The sequence below is a fragment of the Sciurus vulgaris genome (genome assembly GCF_902686455.1).
Source record: "Sciurus vulgaris genome assembly, chromosome: 9".
Lineage (NCBI taxonomy): Eukaryota > Metazoa > Chordata > Mammalia > Rodentia > Sciuridae > Sciurus > Sciurus vulgaris.
Genome location: NC_136469.1, coordinates 106,727,285 through 106,746,291, shown reverse-complemented (window position 1 = coordinate 106,746,291; position 19,007 = coordinate 106,727,285). Strand labels below are relative to the sequence as shown.

The following is a 19,007-nucleotide window of genomic DNA, read 5'->3' as shown; positions in this document are numbered from 1 at the left end:
CAGCTTAAAACACAAATAATGCATTTCCCATGAATAATATATAGCCCACTAATCATAGTGAGCTGTTATGACAGCCGGAGAAAATAATTTATAACTGTAGGTGCTTAAAACTGTAAAACACTGTATGAATGTGTAATGTAAGTACCAGTCTACACAATATTCCAACTTCTTTTTTCATTTCTTGTTTTTCCCAGTTATCATTTCAAAATCACCACCATCAACACAAAGTATTCATTATTCAGCAACACAACTATTACACTGTTAACAATGATATATTTAACAAGGTAACTGAAACAAAATCTGCCTTTTATGAGTTTACAGTCCTAAATTTCTTTTTAACAAATCAAAGTTCCATTTTTTTAAGAAATCTCACCTGACATCAGGGAACTAATTTATTCTGGGCTCTGGAATCAAAAAAAAGTAGACATAATATTTGAAAAACTAAAGCAACAAAGACTATATTGTATCTAAAAATACACAAATCAAATATTTGATGTGAATCACAAACTTCCTCATGTTTCTTCTTTTGGTGATGTATTACTGTGAATGGTACATTGTTGTTTTTTTTTTTTTTTTCAAAATTTGCATTTTATTTAGAGTAAACTATACAAAATTGCTTTTCTTCACCAAAAATAACAGTAATATTTTCTGTACTATTTCCAGATAAACCACAAAAACATTTATTTTGTAGGTTGTCCAGGTTTTGCTTATTAATCAATATAAGGCAACAGATATAGTCATGGAAAAAGAAAAAATCAGACAAGTCAGTTGCCCACCTCAATGGCCTCTGATTCTGTCTTCACCATGAAGCTGAAGCGTTCAACATTTACCTGTTAAAAGCTTATGAAGTAGTAGGCTCAACAAGAAATGTAAACAGCACAACCAGATATGAAAGATGCATTATATTTAAATGTTGTCACCTGCCTTGTGAGTTGGGTGTATTGTAAATACTGGGGATGATGACAATCTCCTCACACTGGTCACTCACTTTCAACTTCATAGTGTTTGCTGTGGGGATTAGTATCCCAAGGATAGACTTAGCAGGGAGGTAAGCGAGAAACTGAGAGAAAAAAGGAAAAAAGACGTGGCCGCACAAGAGAATGAGGGACATTGGACAGTAGGCTTCCAATGGGATTTTGATCTGACTCTTTATCTGCCTTTCTTTTCCTTAGTGCATTTTTTTAAATGTTGCCAACCTTCCATTAACTACACATTCTATTCTATGATTTATTAATGGATGATGGACAGAGTCTACAAGTTTTGGGGCTTTTTGCTTTTGTTTTTGTTTTTCAAAATATATGCTCTTTTGTCCGAGGGTTTATCATATTGCTGTCTTCATTCTGGTGCACAGTAAAGGAATGGAATCTGCCCACTCAGTGCCAAAAAGGACTTCACGTGACTGTCAGCTAAGCTTTGTTCTTCTTTTTCACAGGAATCACCACTGTGCTGACAATGACAACCATCAGTACTCACCTCAGGGAGACCCTGCCAAAGATCCCTTACGTCAAGGCGATTGACATTTACCTGATGGGTTGCTTTGTGTTTGTTTTCCTGGCTTTGCTGGAATATGCCTTTGTAAATTACATCTTCTTTGGGAAAGGCCCTCAGAAAAAGGGAGCTAGCAAACAAGACCAGAGTGCCAATGAGAAGAACAAACTGGAGATGAATAAAGTCCAGGTAATGCATAAAATATTCCTAACGTTATGCCTCCTAAATTTATGAGCAGCATAGTAAAGACCTCCTGTAGCAGAAAACATACTTAACAAAAATACTAGTTTATCAACCAACCCTTTATTTTACCTATTTGGGAACAGAAGATTGAAGAAGTTAGGTTGAGGGTTACATAGATTAATAACAGTGTATTACTCAGTTTTTCATTATTATAATAAAATACCTGAGGCAGGTTAACCTTATAAAGAAAATAAGTTTATTGAGCTCACAGTTTTGGATGTTGAAAGTCCCAAATAGCATAGTGCAAGCTCTAATGCTATCATGAATGGTGGAAATGCATGAAGGATGAAGTGACCAATCATAAAGCAGGAAGTTGGAGAACAATTCAGGGATTCCACACCCTTTCTGAAAGCAAAACCTCCAATTAGCCTAACCACCTCCCACTAGGCCCCACCTCTTAAAGGTCCCACCTTCCAACATCACCACACTAAGAACCAAGCTCCAACACATAAACCATGGCGGACATGCTTAATTTGCATCTAAACCATAATACATATGTAGACCTGGAACTTTCTATAAAATTATATGTAAAGGAACGGTGCCAGATCCGCTTGGTAAATAAATGAGAGAACTGGAGTAAATACATGAACCCATACTGCATGGCAGTTACAACCACAGACTAGAACCAAAATGTGGAAAGCTAGCGTAGGAACTCCATAAATTCGTCTCACAAAAACAGACAAAAATACCAAAATTCAAAAACAAAGCATGTTAAGGCAGAAGAGTTTGTGACAGGCAAACTTTCCTATAGGTAAAAACTATAAATACTAAGAAGGAAACTTTTTAAAATTCTGCTTAAAAACATGAGGAAGTCAAAATAAGATTAACTCTATGACATGAACTATAATCTGTGTTTGTCCTCTAAGCTGCTCCCCAGTCTGAGTGAGATGAGACCAGAGAACTTCAGCAGAAAACTGCAGTTTTATTTGTTGAAGGAGTCAAAGCATGAATTTTGATACTTACAGGGTTCTTGACATTTTTAGAAAGTGAGCCATAATCGATATTCAAAAGCTGAACACAAATTTCCTTCCATCCTTTATTTACAAATGTACAGGTAAAATGCCAAGAAGTTCAGAGGAAAACAGCTAAAGGCTAAAAACTTGAGAGAGAGAGAGAGAGAGAGAGAGAGAGAGAGATATTTCAGTTTTCTTCCTACCATTTGGGAGTCAAAGTTTGCAATTTGATTCCTGCCTAGAGGACATGGTAATCACATTAGGCTGTCCATTAAAACCCCCAAATGATCACATCTTAGGAGTAAAGACTAAGTCAAGAGAATAAAGTATTCCCCTGAGATTGAGGGAAAGATGAAAACAGACACATCCTAACACACATGATACAGAGCCTCCTCATATTCTGGGTCATTTGTTGGTAATAGAGCTGCCTGACAAATAAAGTTCAACATTCTTCAGGAAGATAACAAAACCCAGTGTCTATGGTGCATCGTTATATAATCAAACATTACCAACATGAGAAGAAATAGGAAAATGTGACCGGAGTTTAAGAGAAAATATTTAGACATGGAAGCATGCCCTCAAAAGCCTCCAATACTAGCTTAAAAGATAAAAGAACTACAATTAATATATTTACTATTTATTGGAAGAAAGAGCCCAGAACCGTAAAGAGCCAAACCATCCTACAATAGGTCAATGATGAAACAAACTGCAGCACATGTGTACCATAGAATATTATTCCAATAAAAAGAAATTGAAATGGTTCCATTTATTTAATACTCATGAAATAACCAACCTACAGAGATGGAGAGTAGATTAATGGTTGCCAGGAGTTCGTAATAGAGGGAAAAGGATGGATGGGTATGGCTGTGTTATGGGTTGGATGTCAGGTGTCTCCCAAAAGCTTACATGTGAGACAATGCAAGAGGGGTCAGAAGGTAAAGAATTGGGTTGTGAGAGCCTTAACCCAATCAGTGAATTAATCACCTGATGGAATTAATTAAGTGATAATTGAAGCAGGTAGGGTGTGGCTGGAGGAAGTAGGGCATTGGAGGCGTAGCTTTGGGTACATATATGTGTATCTCGAAAGTGGAGTCTCTCTCTGCTTTCTGATCATCATGTGAGCCATTGCCCTTTGCCACACTTTTCTGCCATGATGTTTAGTCTCACCTTGAGCTCTGAGAAATGGAACCAGCCTCTTATGGGCTATACCTCTGAAACCGTGAGCCCCCATAAAAAAAAAAAAAAACTGACTAAAACAGATTGGTTAAGAAGAGACCGTAGAAGGAGATCTTTGCCATGGTGGAATAGTTCTCTATCTTGATTACAGTGGCGGTTACACAAATCTGTGTATGTTATAAAATTACATAGAATTATACACGCTTTATATCAATGACAGTTTCCTGGTTTTTATAAAATTATTTGTACAATAGTTTTATCAAATATCATCCCTGGGAAAAACTGGGTGAAATGAATGCAGGATCTTACCATGCTATCTTTGCAACCTTCTGGAAGCAATTTCAATATTAAAGTTTAAAATAAAATCAATGGGAAAATTGAATATCCTGTATAAAAGATGAGGGGTTTCAGAAAATGTTTGAAACTGTGAAAAAGAACCAATAGAAATCACAGAATTGCAAATGTCATTAAATGGATTAATACCACACTGTATACAACAGAAGAAAAAGTTTGAAAAATTCAAATTCTATTAATTTCTGTTTTATCAGTCTTATCATGAATGTGGCTACTTTGGGAATGCCTTAACTGACACCCATTTATATTTGGTACCCCTGTTCATTGTTTTCATGGGATGCTTCCTAATATAGGATTCTCAAAATAGTGAATGTATGTTTGTGTAATTATCTTCACATTCACTTCTCTTGTTACATTGGAGTCTCCCAAGAATATGCAACAAGGTCCTTGTCTATTATGCTTACTATTCTTTTCTGAGTGGCTAGAACAGGGTAGATACCAAAGAAGTACCTGTTCAATGAATGAGTGAATGAAAGGCCTTCTTCAATGAAGATTAGAATTTAGAGATCACACAATGTAATGAGTGCCACGCCATAATGCCTTATAAAATTCTTATATATTCATGAGGAAAGGAGACTAGAGTCCACTGCATCTGCCCCAGAGTATCTTACTACACCTGTCACTTTGATTTTCAATGTTTTTAAGTATGTTTTATATCGACTTCTGCTATTCTTTCTGAATCAGAACTGCATAATATTACATATAATAGTCAAAGGAGTGTTGTGCCTATTAACTTCTCCATATTTACATGGAGTAATAATAGAGTGTTACTATTTCGTTCAACTTGTAACCATCCCTGCATCTGCTTAGGTTTGTCAGATCCTGACTTCCTTATCCTTTTCTAAAACCAGGGGCTGATAGGGACAGTGTGTTTATAACAAACTTCTTCTATTCAGTGTCTCATCTTCAACAGTTAAATTAACAATGCAAACTGTGTGGTATTTAAAAATGCTACCCTATGGTTAAATTCAAACACAGAAAATATTAGATTTTTCCCCTTTTCATATAGGGGTTGAATGATCCTCCTCTTTCCTTTTAAGTGCTTCTAAAAAGTTCAATTTAAATGACGTTTTGTAGTTCCAGACAGTTTTAATTTGAGAGTTCCCTTATACCTTATCCTGGAGCATGGAGTGGCATTGTTCATTATTACACATTACTTTTGATAGCCTCAGCTGGGCATAAGGTCAGGGGTGTCTGCACTAAAGCTTCAGAAGTGCAGCCTTGTATTGATTTATATCTCCACCAGCTGCACTGAAGCCATCTTTTATGTGAGCACAGATGCTGAATCCAGACATTAGGAGAGTTTCAATCTCCAAGGTGATCGAGACTGTAGATTCATGAACCCCTCAGGCATCATTTGAAACTAGAGATGGTATTTAGAGTTTTGAAAGATAGATTTCATAGCACAACAAGATTTTTAAGTCAGCTACCTCTGGGAGACATTTATACTAACCTGGAACTTTTTTAGTTGTATATACTGGCCACAGTGCTTGCTTTCTGCAAATAAATGAAAAGGATAAAATAGATGCATGGGTGGTCTGTGACTAGAGACCACTCGTGTCATGGAAAACACTGGGGGAAATCTGTCAGGAATTCATACTGAATGTGCAATTGCAACCCCAACAGTCAATAAATATTTTTTTTTTCCTTTCAGAGTCAGATATTGGTACTGTGATCTGGCCTCTTCCCTCCCATTCCTTTTCTCTGTAGTGACTCATTCAAATACTGCCAGACAACTTCCCAAATGTAAGTCATCTGTGTATTGTGATAAATTCCAGGATACAAACACAGGTGAAGATGGAAATTGAAAAGTGAATGGCTGTGTCCTTAAGCATAAATTGAAACAGCTTTGGACGCATTAGCATTTGATCCTGGACCTCAGCCCCATCTCACTGCCTTGCCCTCAGGCCAACAGGAACACTTCACCTTTTTTGCAGGGTGCGGGGCAGACACCAAGAATTTAACCCAGAAGCGCTTAACCACTAGGCCACCTCCACAGCCCATTTTTATATTTTATTTAAAAACAGGGTCTTGTTAAGTTGCTTAGGGCCTTGATATGTTGCTGAGGCTGACTTTGAACTCATGATTCACCTGTCTCAAGCCTCCCAAGTTACTGGGATTACAGGCATGCATGACTGCATCTGATTTACCCCTCCTTTGAGGAAGCTTTGACCCTTCTGATTTAGCATCTTGAAGTCATTCAAACCCATGCCCAAATCTGACTTGGTTCATTTTTATTTTCCTCTAGCCACCGTTTCCTCTAGCCTATCTCCAGAGTCTTCATCTGTTTATTTTTTCTTTCTAAGAATATATTTCCCTCTCCCTCTTCTTTCTCTCCCTATCTCTCCCTTCAACTCTCTCTCTCTCTCTCTCTTTCTCTCTCATTATTCATTTTTTTCTGTATCCAAATAGCTAGGATTCTTTTCATAAATGAGAAAGAAATTCAATTTATTTAACTGGCTTTAAAAAAAAAAAAAAAAAGTGGAGGGTTTATTTATTCCAGCCCCCACACCACTGAAAGGTCCAGTCATGGTTCTGTTTTCTCATGAGGCTATATCCAGTCGTTCAAACAAAGTCATCAAAAAGGATGCCTCTTCATCTCTGAGTTTGGCTTTCCTTCATATTGTCTACTTTCAGTTGACCTTCCCTCATGTTGACACCAAAGCTTTAAGTTTGTAGTGTTAAGCTGTACAATCCTGGCCCAGAAGTCATTTTCTTATAGTTCCCGAAAAAATAGAGTCCTAGTATGGAATCTTTTTTCTGTGTAAACTTGGATCATATTGATACCACCGTTTACCGGTGACGAGTTCTGCTTCCTCAGGTGTTGAACTATAACGTCAGAGAAGCACACCAAGGCAAGGATATTAAGCAGGTTTTATTTAAAAGTAGTAATAATACAGACTTCTCCTGGAAGGGAGAAAAAAGCCATGGCTGATGTTCTAGAATCCCAAGAAGTGAGCATGCCCTATATCTTTTATAGGTTAAGGTCTCTTCTGTTCTCCAGTCTTTCCCCACTTATCTCTCCTTCCTACCTACATGAGTAGACCTGGTTTTGCAGGTGAGATGCAAAAAGTGAGAAGCAGATGGACAGAGGGAGGGTCAAAGTTATTCCTCCAGGTAAGGGCCCAGGGGGCATTAATTAGCAGCTCCTCGCCTGTAGTCCCTGACAAGCGCAGCTAAACATAGTAATCAATGGGCTCCAGAGATCCTTGACATTCCATTCTCCCAGGGGCAGTCTCCAACTTCCAGAGGCAGGTAGCTTTCATGGCCTCCATTTCCTTGATTTGAACTGATCCCCTATTTCTACACTGCCTGTCCCCAATTCTGGCTTCAATATTCTCATGCAGAAGTCAATCCTTCCTACTAGGAAGAAAGTATTATGGTTTAGATATGAACCCCAAAAGTTCATGTGTGACACAGTGCAAGAAGGTTTAGAGGTGAAATGATTGAATTATGAGAGTCTTAACCCAACCTGTGAATTATCCCATGATAGGGAATAACCGTGGTAACAATAGGCAGACAGTGACTGGAGGAGGTGGGTCCCTGGAGGTGTGCCTTTGGGGTATATATTTTGTACTTATTGAGCAGAGTGCTCTCTCTGCTTCCTGGCAACATGTTCCCAGCTGATTTCCTCTGCCACATATTTCTGCCATGATGTCCTGCCTCATCCCTGGCCCTGAGGAAGAGAGTCGGTCATCTATGAACTGAGACCTCTGAAACCAAGAGCCTCCAAATAAACCTTTCCTCTGCTAATTGTTTTTGTCAGGTCTTAAGTCACAGCAGCAAAAAAGATGACCAAATCAGATGGAAAGCACTAAATGCTCAGGTCTGGACCACAGGCATACTCTGGAGCCTCAAAGATGCAATCAGGCCACCTCAACTACATGTACCAAAAATATCAAGGCAGTGTTATCAAAGGAAGGTAAAAAGGAAACAGGTCAAACCAACAGGTAGCCACCACAACCAACCCAAATTCTTGGGATGCTTATGTAAAATGCAGACTGAGAGAGCCTTAATCTAGAATGAAATTCACTCAAACCTCTATTTTTAACAATTGATTTACATGCACACTAATGTCCAAAAACCACTATCCTAGAGATCTCAGAGATCCTCACCACCCAGGCATTCTTGGCCATTGAAACTCAAACAGCTCAGAGAGATGGCTCAAAGTTTGGGTTTCAGAGTTCCCCATTTGCAGACATTTACTGAGCCTTTCCTTAGGATGTTTCAGGATCAGGTCTGGAAGGACAACAAAAAGGCACCTGTCCTCCTGGGGCTTATATTCCAATTAAGTTAATTGACAAATGTGCCCTAATTACATGATATAATGGATGGTGGCAGAGAGCTCAAGGGGATGAGGCAGTGATAACCATTGAACACCCTGCTTTGACCACACTGGCTTGTTTTTCTTGTTGTTGTTTGTTTTTTTTTTTTTTAACCATCAGTTAATGTTTCTAAGTCCTCAGGGCGTTTTCACATTTTCACCTGCCCAACTTCTTTCCTGGACTTATATGCTGTTTGTGGATTAGGATGAAAATTTCAGATTTCATTCTGTGACTTGGAAAGTACCAGAATATTTTAGCAGAGGAGATATCATCTGTTTTGCATTTTTGAAAGATCACTACTGCTGCTCTGTGTAGAAAAGACCACAGTGTTGCCTTCCTGGAATGAGAAAGATCAATTTCAAGGCAAGAGGTGATGGTTGAGAGAAGTAGGCAGAATCAGGCAGGATACATTTCAAAGTGGAGACATTTGGACTTGCTAACCACATAGAACAGGAGAAATGCAGAAGAGAAAGGAATCTAGAATAACTTTATCCACCTCAGTAACAGTCTAGAATATCACCAGTTGCTTCATTTTATCTCTATCAAGAAAACAATGTGCAGTTGTTTAGGTTTATGCAGGTTTAGACTTAATCATTCATTCTTTCTAAAAATGATAATTTCCATTTCTGTCTTTAGTTGTAAGGACATGCAAAGAGAGAGGCTTATCAGAAGAGTCTCTTAATGTTCCCCTTATCCTCTCCACCACCATTTGAAAAAGAAAGTTTTCAGGAGTTCTAGGCTCAGAGAGCCTAGGATTGGGCAGCCATGATAAGAACAGATGATTGATGGCAACAGCATAATGTGGTTCATTCTATGAAAGGGAGGGGAAGATGTAGGCTGCAGCCATTAAGGCTCTCTGTGTTCTTCAAGGGGAGGCAGCCTTTTGCACTGCACGGCTTCATTTAGAAGACTATAGGCTTCTTGAGGACCATGAATCCGCTCATTCTGCAGCCAGCCACTTTACTTGAATTCCTGCTCTGTACTTCAGAACTACTCAGTAAACATAAATCTATTTGAATTGGCTAGCAAGAAAGAAATAACTTCTGTTTGCAAAGTAGATTGAGCCTGGAGATATTCCTCAACAGGGCTTTAAAACCGTCACTGAAAACAAGGCTGTATTTTATTTCAATTACGCTGAAATGAGTTCTGCTATATTTATATATTAAAAATATCCAGAACAGTCAAATTCAGTGAGTGGCAACGTTATTCACAACCTAAGGCAATCTTTGTGGATGCTGGGGGCAAAGAGAAAAAGATTGGGAATGAAATGAAAGGGTAGGAGGAAGGCAGAATCCAAGTTAAAAAAATAAATGTATACATTTGCTTGGGGTTTCTATTGAGAGGAGAAACACAGTCACCACTTCAGTGTCTTTAATCATTTGAGAATCACCCTCATGATTTTTGTCATAGCCTTTTTACCAGTCAGGGTTCTCCAGAGAAATAGAGTCAATAGAAATAGAACTAGGATGACTATAAAAAGAGATTTATTTTAAGGAATTATCTCATGCAATTTTTACAGCTGGTAAGTTCAAAGTCTGTAGGGCAGGCAGCAGGCTAGAAACTCAGCTGAAAGTTGACGTTGCAATCCTGAGTCCCAAATCTGCAGGTCATGCTGGAACCTCAGTGGATTTCTCCATTATAGTTTGAAACAGAATTTCTTCCTCTCCAGGAATCATGTGTTTTGCTGTCAACTGTTTGCATGAGGCCCACTCACATCAAATATAATCTCCTTTACACGGAGAACTGATGATGATTGTCAGTCACATCTACAGAATACCTCAGAGCAGACTAGAGTTTGACCAATCAACTAGGGACAATAGCCTAGCAAGGTTGACATGTAAAATTAACCATCATGTCCTTTACCACCTGTACTATTATTTATTCATTCATTCATTCCCAGCAGCTCTTCCCACACGCCATGCACTTTTCTCAACTTGAAAAAGACAAAGTCCCTGATCTCATGAAGCAACATTCTAATGGGACACTCAGAGAAAAAACACATTGGACAGGGAGAGAGAAGATCAGGAGTTCTGCTCTGGCCTTTTCTAGACTGAGATGTTTTTAAATATCCATGCAAAGGTATCTTACAGGCTGTTCTATAGTAAGTTCCAGGAGAATATAAGGAAATGTGAATTACTCTGAATTTGTTGTTATAATGAAATATGAGCATGAGTGTAATGTTAAGGAAACCATGCACAAAATCACCAAGTTAGGGTTCTATTTTTATAAATACATTAAGAGAAATATACAAGCTACTTTGTTTTCTTCATAAGGCTACCTGATTTTTATTGGTTTTTTGTTTGTTTGTTTGTTTGTTTGTTTTTTAGGAAGACTAATTTTTGGGGAAGGGAGATATTTCTTGTTGTCCTCAATAAGATTGAAAGTTCTGAGAGTTCAGTGACCTTGTCTGCTTTGTTCACCACTACCTTCCCAGAATTATTGTGTCCTCAGACTTACAATTTAAAAACAAGGGATTGTATGTTTGTTTTTGGTAGTACAGTGAATTGAACCCAGGGCACTCTACCACTGAGCTACAACTCCAGTACATTTTATGTTTTATTTTGAGATAATCTTACTAAGTTGCCCAGGTTGGACTTGAATTTGTGATCCTTTTGACTCTGCCTCTCAAGTTACTGGGATTATAAGCATGCAATACTGTGCCTGGTGATGTTGTTGATAAGCACTGTGCTACAATATGCCAATCTAATAAGGAAGGAGAGTCAAAAGCTAGTTATCCCTTCCTGTCAGGAATTCAGGTCTTTATATAGTAAAATCCCAGGCTTTCCTTTACACATGAGCCCCTCCAAGATTTGCCTGGGGTCAGCCAACTCCAAGGCCAGGTGTCATGACCTTCTTAAGAAAGATAAGGAAGTGGACCTCCTGGTCACAAGTAAGTAAACTTCAAAAACACTGATGGAAGAAGTACTGATAACCTGCATTTGAAAGATGTCACAGTATCTGTCCAGTAAAACATTTATAATCAATATGAGGAGGGAGGAAGTCTCACGTTTGTATAAGTGAATACAACCTTCGGGGTGTTATTTGTTGAGATCTTTGAATTACTAGAATGGGAGACACAAAGTTCCATTGCACATAGAGGGGTTGATTATCTCATCAGTATCTGGAACTGTGCCTGAAGCATGGTAGGCATTGTATAAACAGTACCAAATAAATGAGAGAGTAAATAAATGAACTAATAACATTTTAAATGTTTATCCATGTTCCACCTACAATTACCTCTTGCAGCATGGAAAATATGCCTGTCTAATAAGGGCTGGAGTGAGAGAGAAGTGTTAGCAAGTCCTTGGGGCTGCAGATCTAAAGTCACATTCTCTGCTTCCCTTCATTAGTCATCTAAAACATCCATTTGGATCACCTGTCTGATGTAGAAGAAAGACGGTTTTGTTTTTAGTCCACCTGAGGCCTTAATGATCATTTTCTCTAAATTTAGATTCAGTTATACTCTAAAAAGGATTCAGCTTGTTGATTCGAGGTATATAGTTAATATTATTGCAGTCATTTCTTCCAGTATTAAACAGTCTTACCTCCCCAGTCACTAGAACCGATGAACAACTTCAGTCCTTACCCATAAGTGCAGCAGGGTTCCACATGCAGATGTCAAGGGAGATAAAAATCCAGAAGACACAACACCTGCCTCCTTATTCCAAAAATACCATCAGACAGGTCAGTGCAGAGCAGGGAGGGGAGAGGAGAAAAGAAGTTAGATATGATCTTTCCTTCACCTTTCTCCTGGAAATTGGAGTAGGAATTCCCTTTCTTGAGGTGACATGAGGTATGGGGTCTGAGTATCCCATCGAATAGTTATTTCAACATGAGCAATGCCTAAGAAAATCCAATCGCTTATACCTGCCCTCAAAATCCAGTGTGTTAACATTTTCATTTGCTTCAATTCCTTCTTCCTCAAGGTTTAAAATGCCTTCATTGTCTGGATCATGCCCAACTCAGATGATTCTTCCTCATTAGCTAGGTGGCATTTGATCACTACCGATGACATGAGCTACAACATGGTTGCTTGCTGCTCCTGGAGATGCGAGGAAAAACAATAGCCATTTTCCTTGCAGATAATAGTTTTAGCAAGCTATATCAATTGTAGAAAAAATACCTTGGATGTCCTTATATGGTTAAGGTAAAGAGAAAGCCACTCTTATCCATAGGTCAAGGGTTAGTATAGAACCAACTAGAAATTTGCTGATGTCCACAGTGGCATGGCTACCATGCATACACCTTACCAGAAGCTAGAAGTTGAAGGGTAGAACTAAAATCTCAGACTTGGGAAGAAATGCACATTAAAATAAAATTAAAAAAAAATGTTATGTGGCTCTTCTTAAATTTTCCCTAAAAGGAACATGGTAATACTGACTTAACTATACAGCAATGAAATATGTATAGTTCAGCTCTTATATGTAGTTGCCAAATTGTATTTATTACGTTAGACCACTTAAAGTCAGGATTTCTAGCTCAATGGTGGAGAATACTTTGAGGGATTTGCACAAACCAATAAACCTCATGTAATCTTTAGGTGCATTTGAATCTGCACCTAAATAAAAGTTACCTACAATATCTTAATAAAATGTACCTTGTTTGCATGACTTCTGTTTAATGTTAAGCATCTGCATATTTCACTGCCAATTCTAAATTCTAGCAACTTGTTTCTTTACAGATATTCATAAAAATGCAACTTAATGTCGCATACAATACAAATCAAGGGATTTAGTTTCATAAGTTTTGCTTTGTTTTTAGAATGTTGTATCCTCCTCCCTGGAATGTTCTCCATAATCAAAGTCTGCCAAAAATTGGAAACAAATCCTTGAGATTACCTAGGGAACACCTTCTATTTATACATGAGGATACTGAGACCCAGATTTATTCAAGGTCATTTCTCAGCAGTCAGTAACAAAACCAGGATGAGAACACAGCTTTTAGCTCCCAATCTTCTGTTCTGTCCCCTACCCATCTTTAAGACTCCATACCAAACCCGTGCTCCATGAAGCTCTGTGGCAGCCAATGACTCATCATTTTTAGGAACTCCTAACCATGGTCTGTACTATACCATTTAGCGCTTGGTTAAAAACACTTTATTGTTACTCTAAATATCATACTTTAGTGAGGTATCTCTATCGGAGATTAATTATCTCTGAAGGACAAAAATTCATGATCTAGGCCAGCTGCGTGGGCGGGGCCTGAGCGTTTGGGCGCACACTGGGCAAGCACCATGTGTCATTACTTTTGAACTGGGTGGTGGACCCAACAGTTAGCACTCATCTTGGTCCCAGCTTTGCCAAGGTGCAGCAGCTGTCCTGGAAATAGGGCATCACCCAGCATGGGGGTGTAGAGATCATGGCCAAGTTCTTCTCATTTGGCATCAATAGTATTCTGTGCCAATGTGGAAACCTTCACTCAAGTGCAGAATTATGGAGTCACCTTGCTGGTGACTACTGACCCTGAGCTCACAAGTACCTCAACAGTGTGGTGGAATAGCTGAAAGTCCTTATAGCAACCCTAAGATCGGTTGCCATCATATCCCTGCTTTTAGAGATGAAGAAACAGGCTGAGCACCAACAGTTCAAGGACAGCACAACAGGAGTGAAGGTGACTTGCTGTAGTTCAGATGTTGAAGGCTTGTTCTCCAGGGTGGCGCTATTGGGAAGTGACCTTAAGAGGTGGGCTTGGTGGGAAGTCCTAGACGACTGGAGTGTTCCCTTGCAGGGGTCGGGATCCAGCCTTTCCTCTCTCTGCTTCCTGGCCAGAACTGTGAACTGTTTTGCTTTCATGCACTCCCACCATCATGGCTAACACAGGCCCAAAAGCAATGAGGTCAATCAGAACCAGACTGGAGTCTCCCAAAAGTGTAAGCCCAAGTAACCTCTTCCTCTTCATAAGTTATTTATCTTATGCATTTTGTTACTGTAATGGTGACCAAGCACTTCTTTGAAGGAGCCACAACTGGCAGAGAAAAGCCAAAGTGTGCAGAGCCATGCATGCTTCTGCCAAGCCACCCAGTAAGCACCAGCAGTGACCAGCAGGGCGAGGCACACCACCACAGCCATGCTTCAAATGAAGAGACTTTGCCAGGGTTGCACATTCCTCAGCACTGAGGCCAGAGTGGAGCCTCAGGCCAAAGCCTACACTCACTCCTATCACCTCCCTGCCTTCCTCTTCTTGGGCTTTCTGTCTTCTAAGTGGGAAAGGAGTGATTTCCCTGCAACAACCTACCTTCCCGAGCCCCAGTAGGACAGAACAAATGGCTCTGCCACCCCCAAGGGATGGAATTCAAGTGTGTGCTGAAAATACCGGGTCTTGGAATTGTCCTGAGCCTCAGGTTCCAACAAGCAGACCCTGCTCCCTAAGCATAAAAGCAAGAGCGCACATTACTTTTTTGGTGCCTTGGTCCTCCAGACCTCAGCTGCACAGCAGACTGGGGGCGATGCACACTGACAGGCTGTGGGCCATCATGTGGTTGGAAGGGTACTCAGCTCCACACTGAGCTGTACTCCACGGAGACTCCTCAGGAGCCTCACGCTGGTTTCTGGCAGCTGCTCTAGGAGACCAAGCACAGAAGGGATGGATGCCTTGTAGGGCTAGCGGTTTCACTCAGGAAGGCCTGGACACAGAGAAAGGCAACAATGTGGTTTTTCTTTTTTATACCACTTACACAATCCAATGAAGACACAAGAGAAACAAAGTATAGGTCTTAAAAATATAATGCCTAAAAATATTTCTCTGAAATCACTACAGTGTCCTTTAACTTAGGCAAAATTTATTAATATCTAATGTAAATATATTTAAAACTCCTATGGCATTCCAGAATGTACTCAACTGAAAATCTTGCTGATAAAATTAAATAGTTAAACGCAGAGGTCTCTCTTTACCTTTAAGAAGTGATTCTGGAGTGATGTTCAGCAGTGAAATCCCAAAGCCTGTATCTGAGTGACTCATTCCAGGTGTGAATGCACAAAGTGTTCACTAATTCAATTCCTGGACCAGATGCAGACTTCTTTTGCTAGTGGTTGTCAGACACTGAGGTCATCTGAAATCTCCCCTGTCCCATGGTTTCAGCCCTGCCCTTGTCCTACAAGCAAGATGTGCATGATGGTCAGATTCCATGTTACCAATAGGATGGTGAGGCACACCTCTCTCTCTACACTGGCTCTATGCATGTGGCCAAATGAAACCCTTTGACCCTAACTGTTATTTTAGTGAATAAAACTGTAAACTACAAGGTGACATTTTCTAAGAATGCCTTGGTTGTGGCTTTGAGTCATACCCAGAGTGAAATGCATACCTCCTGGTTGTTGTTGCATGCAGCGTGGTCAAACTAGTAGTCCTGGCAAGGGGTGAAGGGGGATTAGAAAAAAGAAAAGACTCACACATGAAAATTTTGAAGATAAATCTGGGATCAGATGGAGTACTACTCTCTGATGGAGATGCAGATCTACAGAGTTACACCAGCAATCTTTATTTATATATGTCTCATTATAAAGACTAGGCAAGCATTATTCTTTGTATTCAGGAAAGTTACAGAAACTAGGACATCTATGCAGCTTTTCTGCAGTTGCAATCCACAGTTGCAAAATGCAATATTAGAAGCTTTGTGTAGCTCTTAAGTCCATTGTTTAAAGTTACTGTTAAATAGCAAGCTCAGGAGAAGTGGAACTGGTGAAACATTGTGGTTGACTAGCATAAGAATTCCTCTATTCCCAGGCCTATGTGCCTGAGATCAAGGTCAGAACTGATAAGATTCTTGGCACAGAGCCTCCTCATGCAGGGTATTACCACAGCAGGTAAGCATCCTGTGCTCTTACATAGAAACATTCCCAGGCATCAGGCATGCCATCAGGCATGAGGTCATCAAAGACCACCCCTCCAATCTCAGTCACTGCTCTCCCATCCTGTGTCACCACTCTCCACAGGTTGTGAATATTTTCTCCTCCTCACTTCCTTGGTCCATGATACCAAGATATTTATCATAGTAATGGTGTGAAAATATGCTTCCTTGGACATTTCAAAGAAAATCCTTCCATAGAAAAATGTATTATTCTTATAATAAACACATACTCATTGCAGGAATCATCAAGAAAGCACTTGCTTAGTCCCACTCCCCTCACAGATGCCTGCAGGTGACCTTCACAGGCTGAGGCTGTAGCTCTGCTGACCTGCACTCTCCTCAACAAAAACCAGATACCAAACAGCAGCATCTGTGAGTCTCCTCCTGTCACCTGAAACTTCCTCTTCCTGGGCATTTAAGCAAACCAAGATAAATTGACAAGGTAGCTGATAAATCACGCTAAAACCCTACTCTTCTCTTAAATGGAAATAAGCACACACATTTTGCTTGTTTCTTTAAAAAAAGAAAAAAAAAAAAAAGTCCATGATCTATGTTTTTCTTGACTTTTCCATAGCACCTAGGAAAATGATGTGATTTACTTTTCATCTTCTGGAGTCCTTGTTGCTGCTTCAACAAACTCAGTATTTTGCTCCTTATAACTTTAACTCTATCATCCTTAGAAACATAAACTTTCATACACACGACCTTTCAAATCACAGGTTTAAGATATGTGGCATACACACAAGACAGGCCATGGACTGCCCCTAGTTCATCATCTCCAGTGACACAACCCACCCTTGAGCCTCAAGGAAACATCGGTACACCTTCATATCAGAATCCCTGTCACTTGGAAGTGTTCTACTTCCCAGACCACCATATGTCTCCAGTTCTGAAGGCATTCCTCTAAACTTCCATATCCCTGACTTCTTCATTCACTCTGCTTTTATCGACCATTCTTTCCCCTGACGACTGAGTCTCTTCCAGTTTCACTTAACACCCTGCTATTGTTTAGATATGAGGTGTCCCCCAAAAGCTCTTGTGTGAGACAATGCAAGAACATTTAGTGGTGAAATGATTGGGCTACGAGAACCTTAACCTAATCAGTGCATTAATCGACTGATAGGGATTAACTGGGTGGTAACTATAAACATGTAGGGTGTGCTTGGAGGAGGTGGTCATTGGGGGCATGTCTTTGGGGTATATATGTGTCCATGGTGAAGGGAGTCTGGTGAAGGGAGTCTCTCTGTGCTTCCTGGTGCAATGGCTTGAGCTGCTTTCCTCTGCCACAGCCTTCTGCCATGATGTTCTGCCTCACCTCTGGCATAGAGCAATGGAATTGGCCATCTTTGGATTAAAACCTCTAAAATTGTGAGCACCAAATAAACTTTTCCTCTTTGAAAATTATTCTTGTCAGGTCTTTTGGTCACAGCAGGGAAGAGTTGACTAAAACATATCCTGTCCTGAAACATGCAACTATTTTATTTTTTTTTTCTTGCTTTGAACTACAGACTTGTAAAGGGGAGTTCATATAAACTGCCTACTTGCACCTCCTTGCCACCAGTTCAGTCCTTATTCTAAGCTCAAAAGTGGCCTTATCAATAATCTATGAGTATTTTCTACGAGTTCTTTCCTCTCGCCCTCTCGGAACACTGCTGCTTATTCTCTCCTTCTGGCTACCCTACATTCTCTTATTATTTTCCTGTCTCTCTGCCTTTTCAATGTCTCATTCCCTAATTCCATATCTACCTCCCAAATCTTAGTTTCAGTTCTAACATTACTCCAGACAACACCACATGTACAGTTACTGGCCACCATCACCACCAAGATGTCCTAGTATATCACAAATTCAAGCAAAACAGCGAACTTCTTTTTTTTTTTAACCCCTCTAATGCTCCACACACTGAACTCTCCATTTCTGCTAATGACCGTATAATCTTCTCAGGCCAACAAGCTGAAAATTTCTGAATCACCTTTCCTTCCCTCTCCTATAAATCCAATCAGGCTAATTCTATTTTTATTTTAATTATTTTTTCAGAGGTCCGTTTTTGGTATAGTTCTTCCTTTCCTTTCTACTGTGCTGCCCTAGTTCAGGCCCTCCCTTATCTATCCTCCAGCACTTTTATACCTCTGGGTGGGAAAGGAGGCCTTAAACCTAAAAATACCATTACACAGTAATATATGCTATGTAATGTATAAAGCTGCAGGTGCAGTCATCACCCCCCCCCCCATCTCCCAACCACTTGTCAATCTGTGAACATCCTAGCAGTTATTGGTTCATCAGTCAGCTTGCAAGTATCCTTCTCTGATATTGGTCCCTGTTAGCCTGGCGGAATTCAGCTGTTTACCACAGCTTCCCCACGATCTTTCCCCATTCTTCTGTCTGTCCTCCTCACTTTTCTCTATCCTCCTGGCTTTCACACTCTCTCTAGCGTGCGCCCTTTCTCTTTCCTTTCTCTTTTCCTCTCATTTTCTCTCTTACCCTGCAGGGAGATACTCTGTTTGCTTAATAAACTCCCTTATGTGAGTTCCCGTGTCCAGTAGTGTGGTTCCGTGGAAATTCCCTTACATGCTAAGGAATAAACAACTGGAAAAGACCAGAGGTCTCTAATTGGCTATCCAAAT

General features: G+C 39.9%; 1 protein-coding gene across 1 annotated transcript in view; it reads left to right on the top strand.

The window, feature by feature from the left end:
- GABRB1 (gamma-aminobutyric acid type A receptor subunit beta1) overlaps window positions 1-19,007 on the top strand; it is a 391,432-nt gene that overhangs the window by 357,714 nt on the left and 14,711 nt on the right. Inside the window, exon 8 of the mRNA XM_079153927.1 lies at window positions 1,433-1,677. Within this exon, the coding sequence (XP_079010053.1) occupies window positions 1,433-1,677 (245 nt within the window). The remainder of the gene's footprint in view (window positions 1-1,432; window positions 1,678-19,007) is intronic.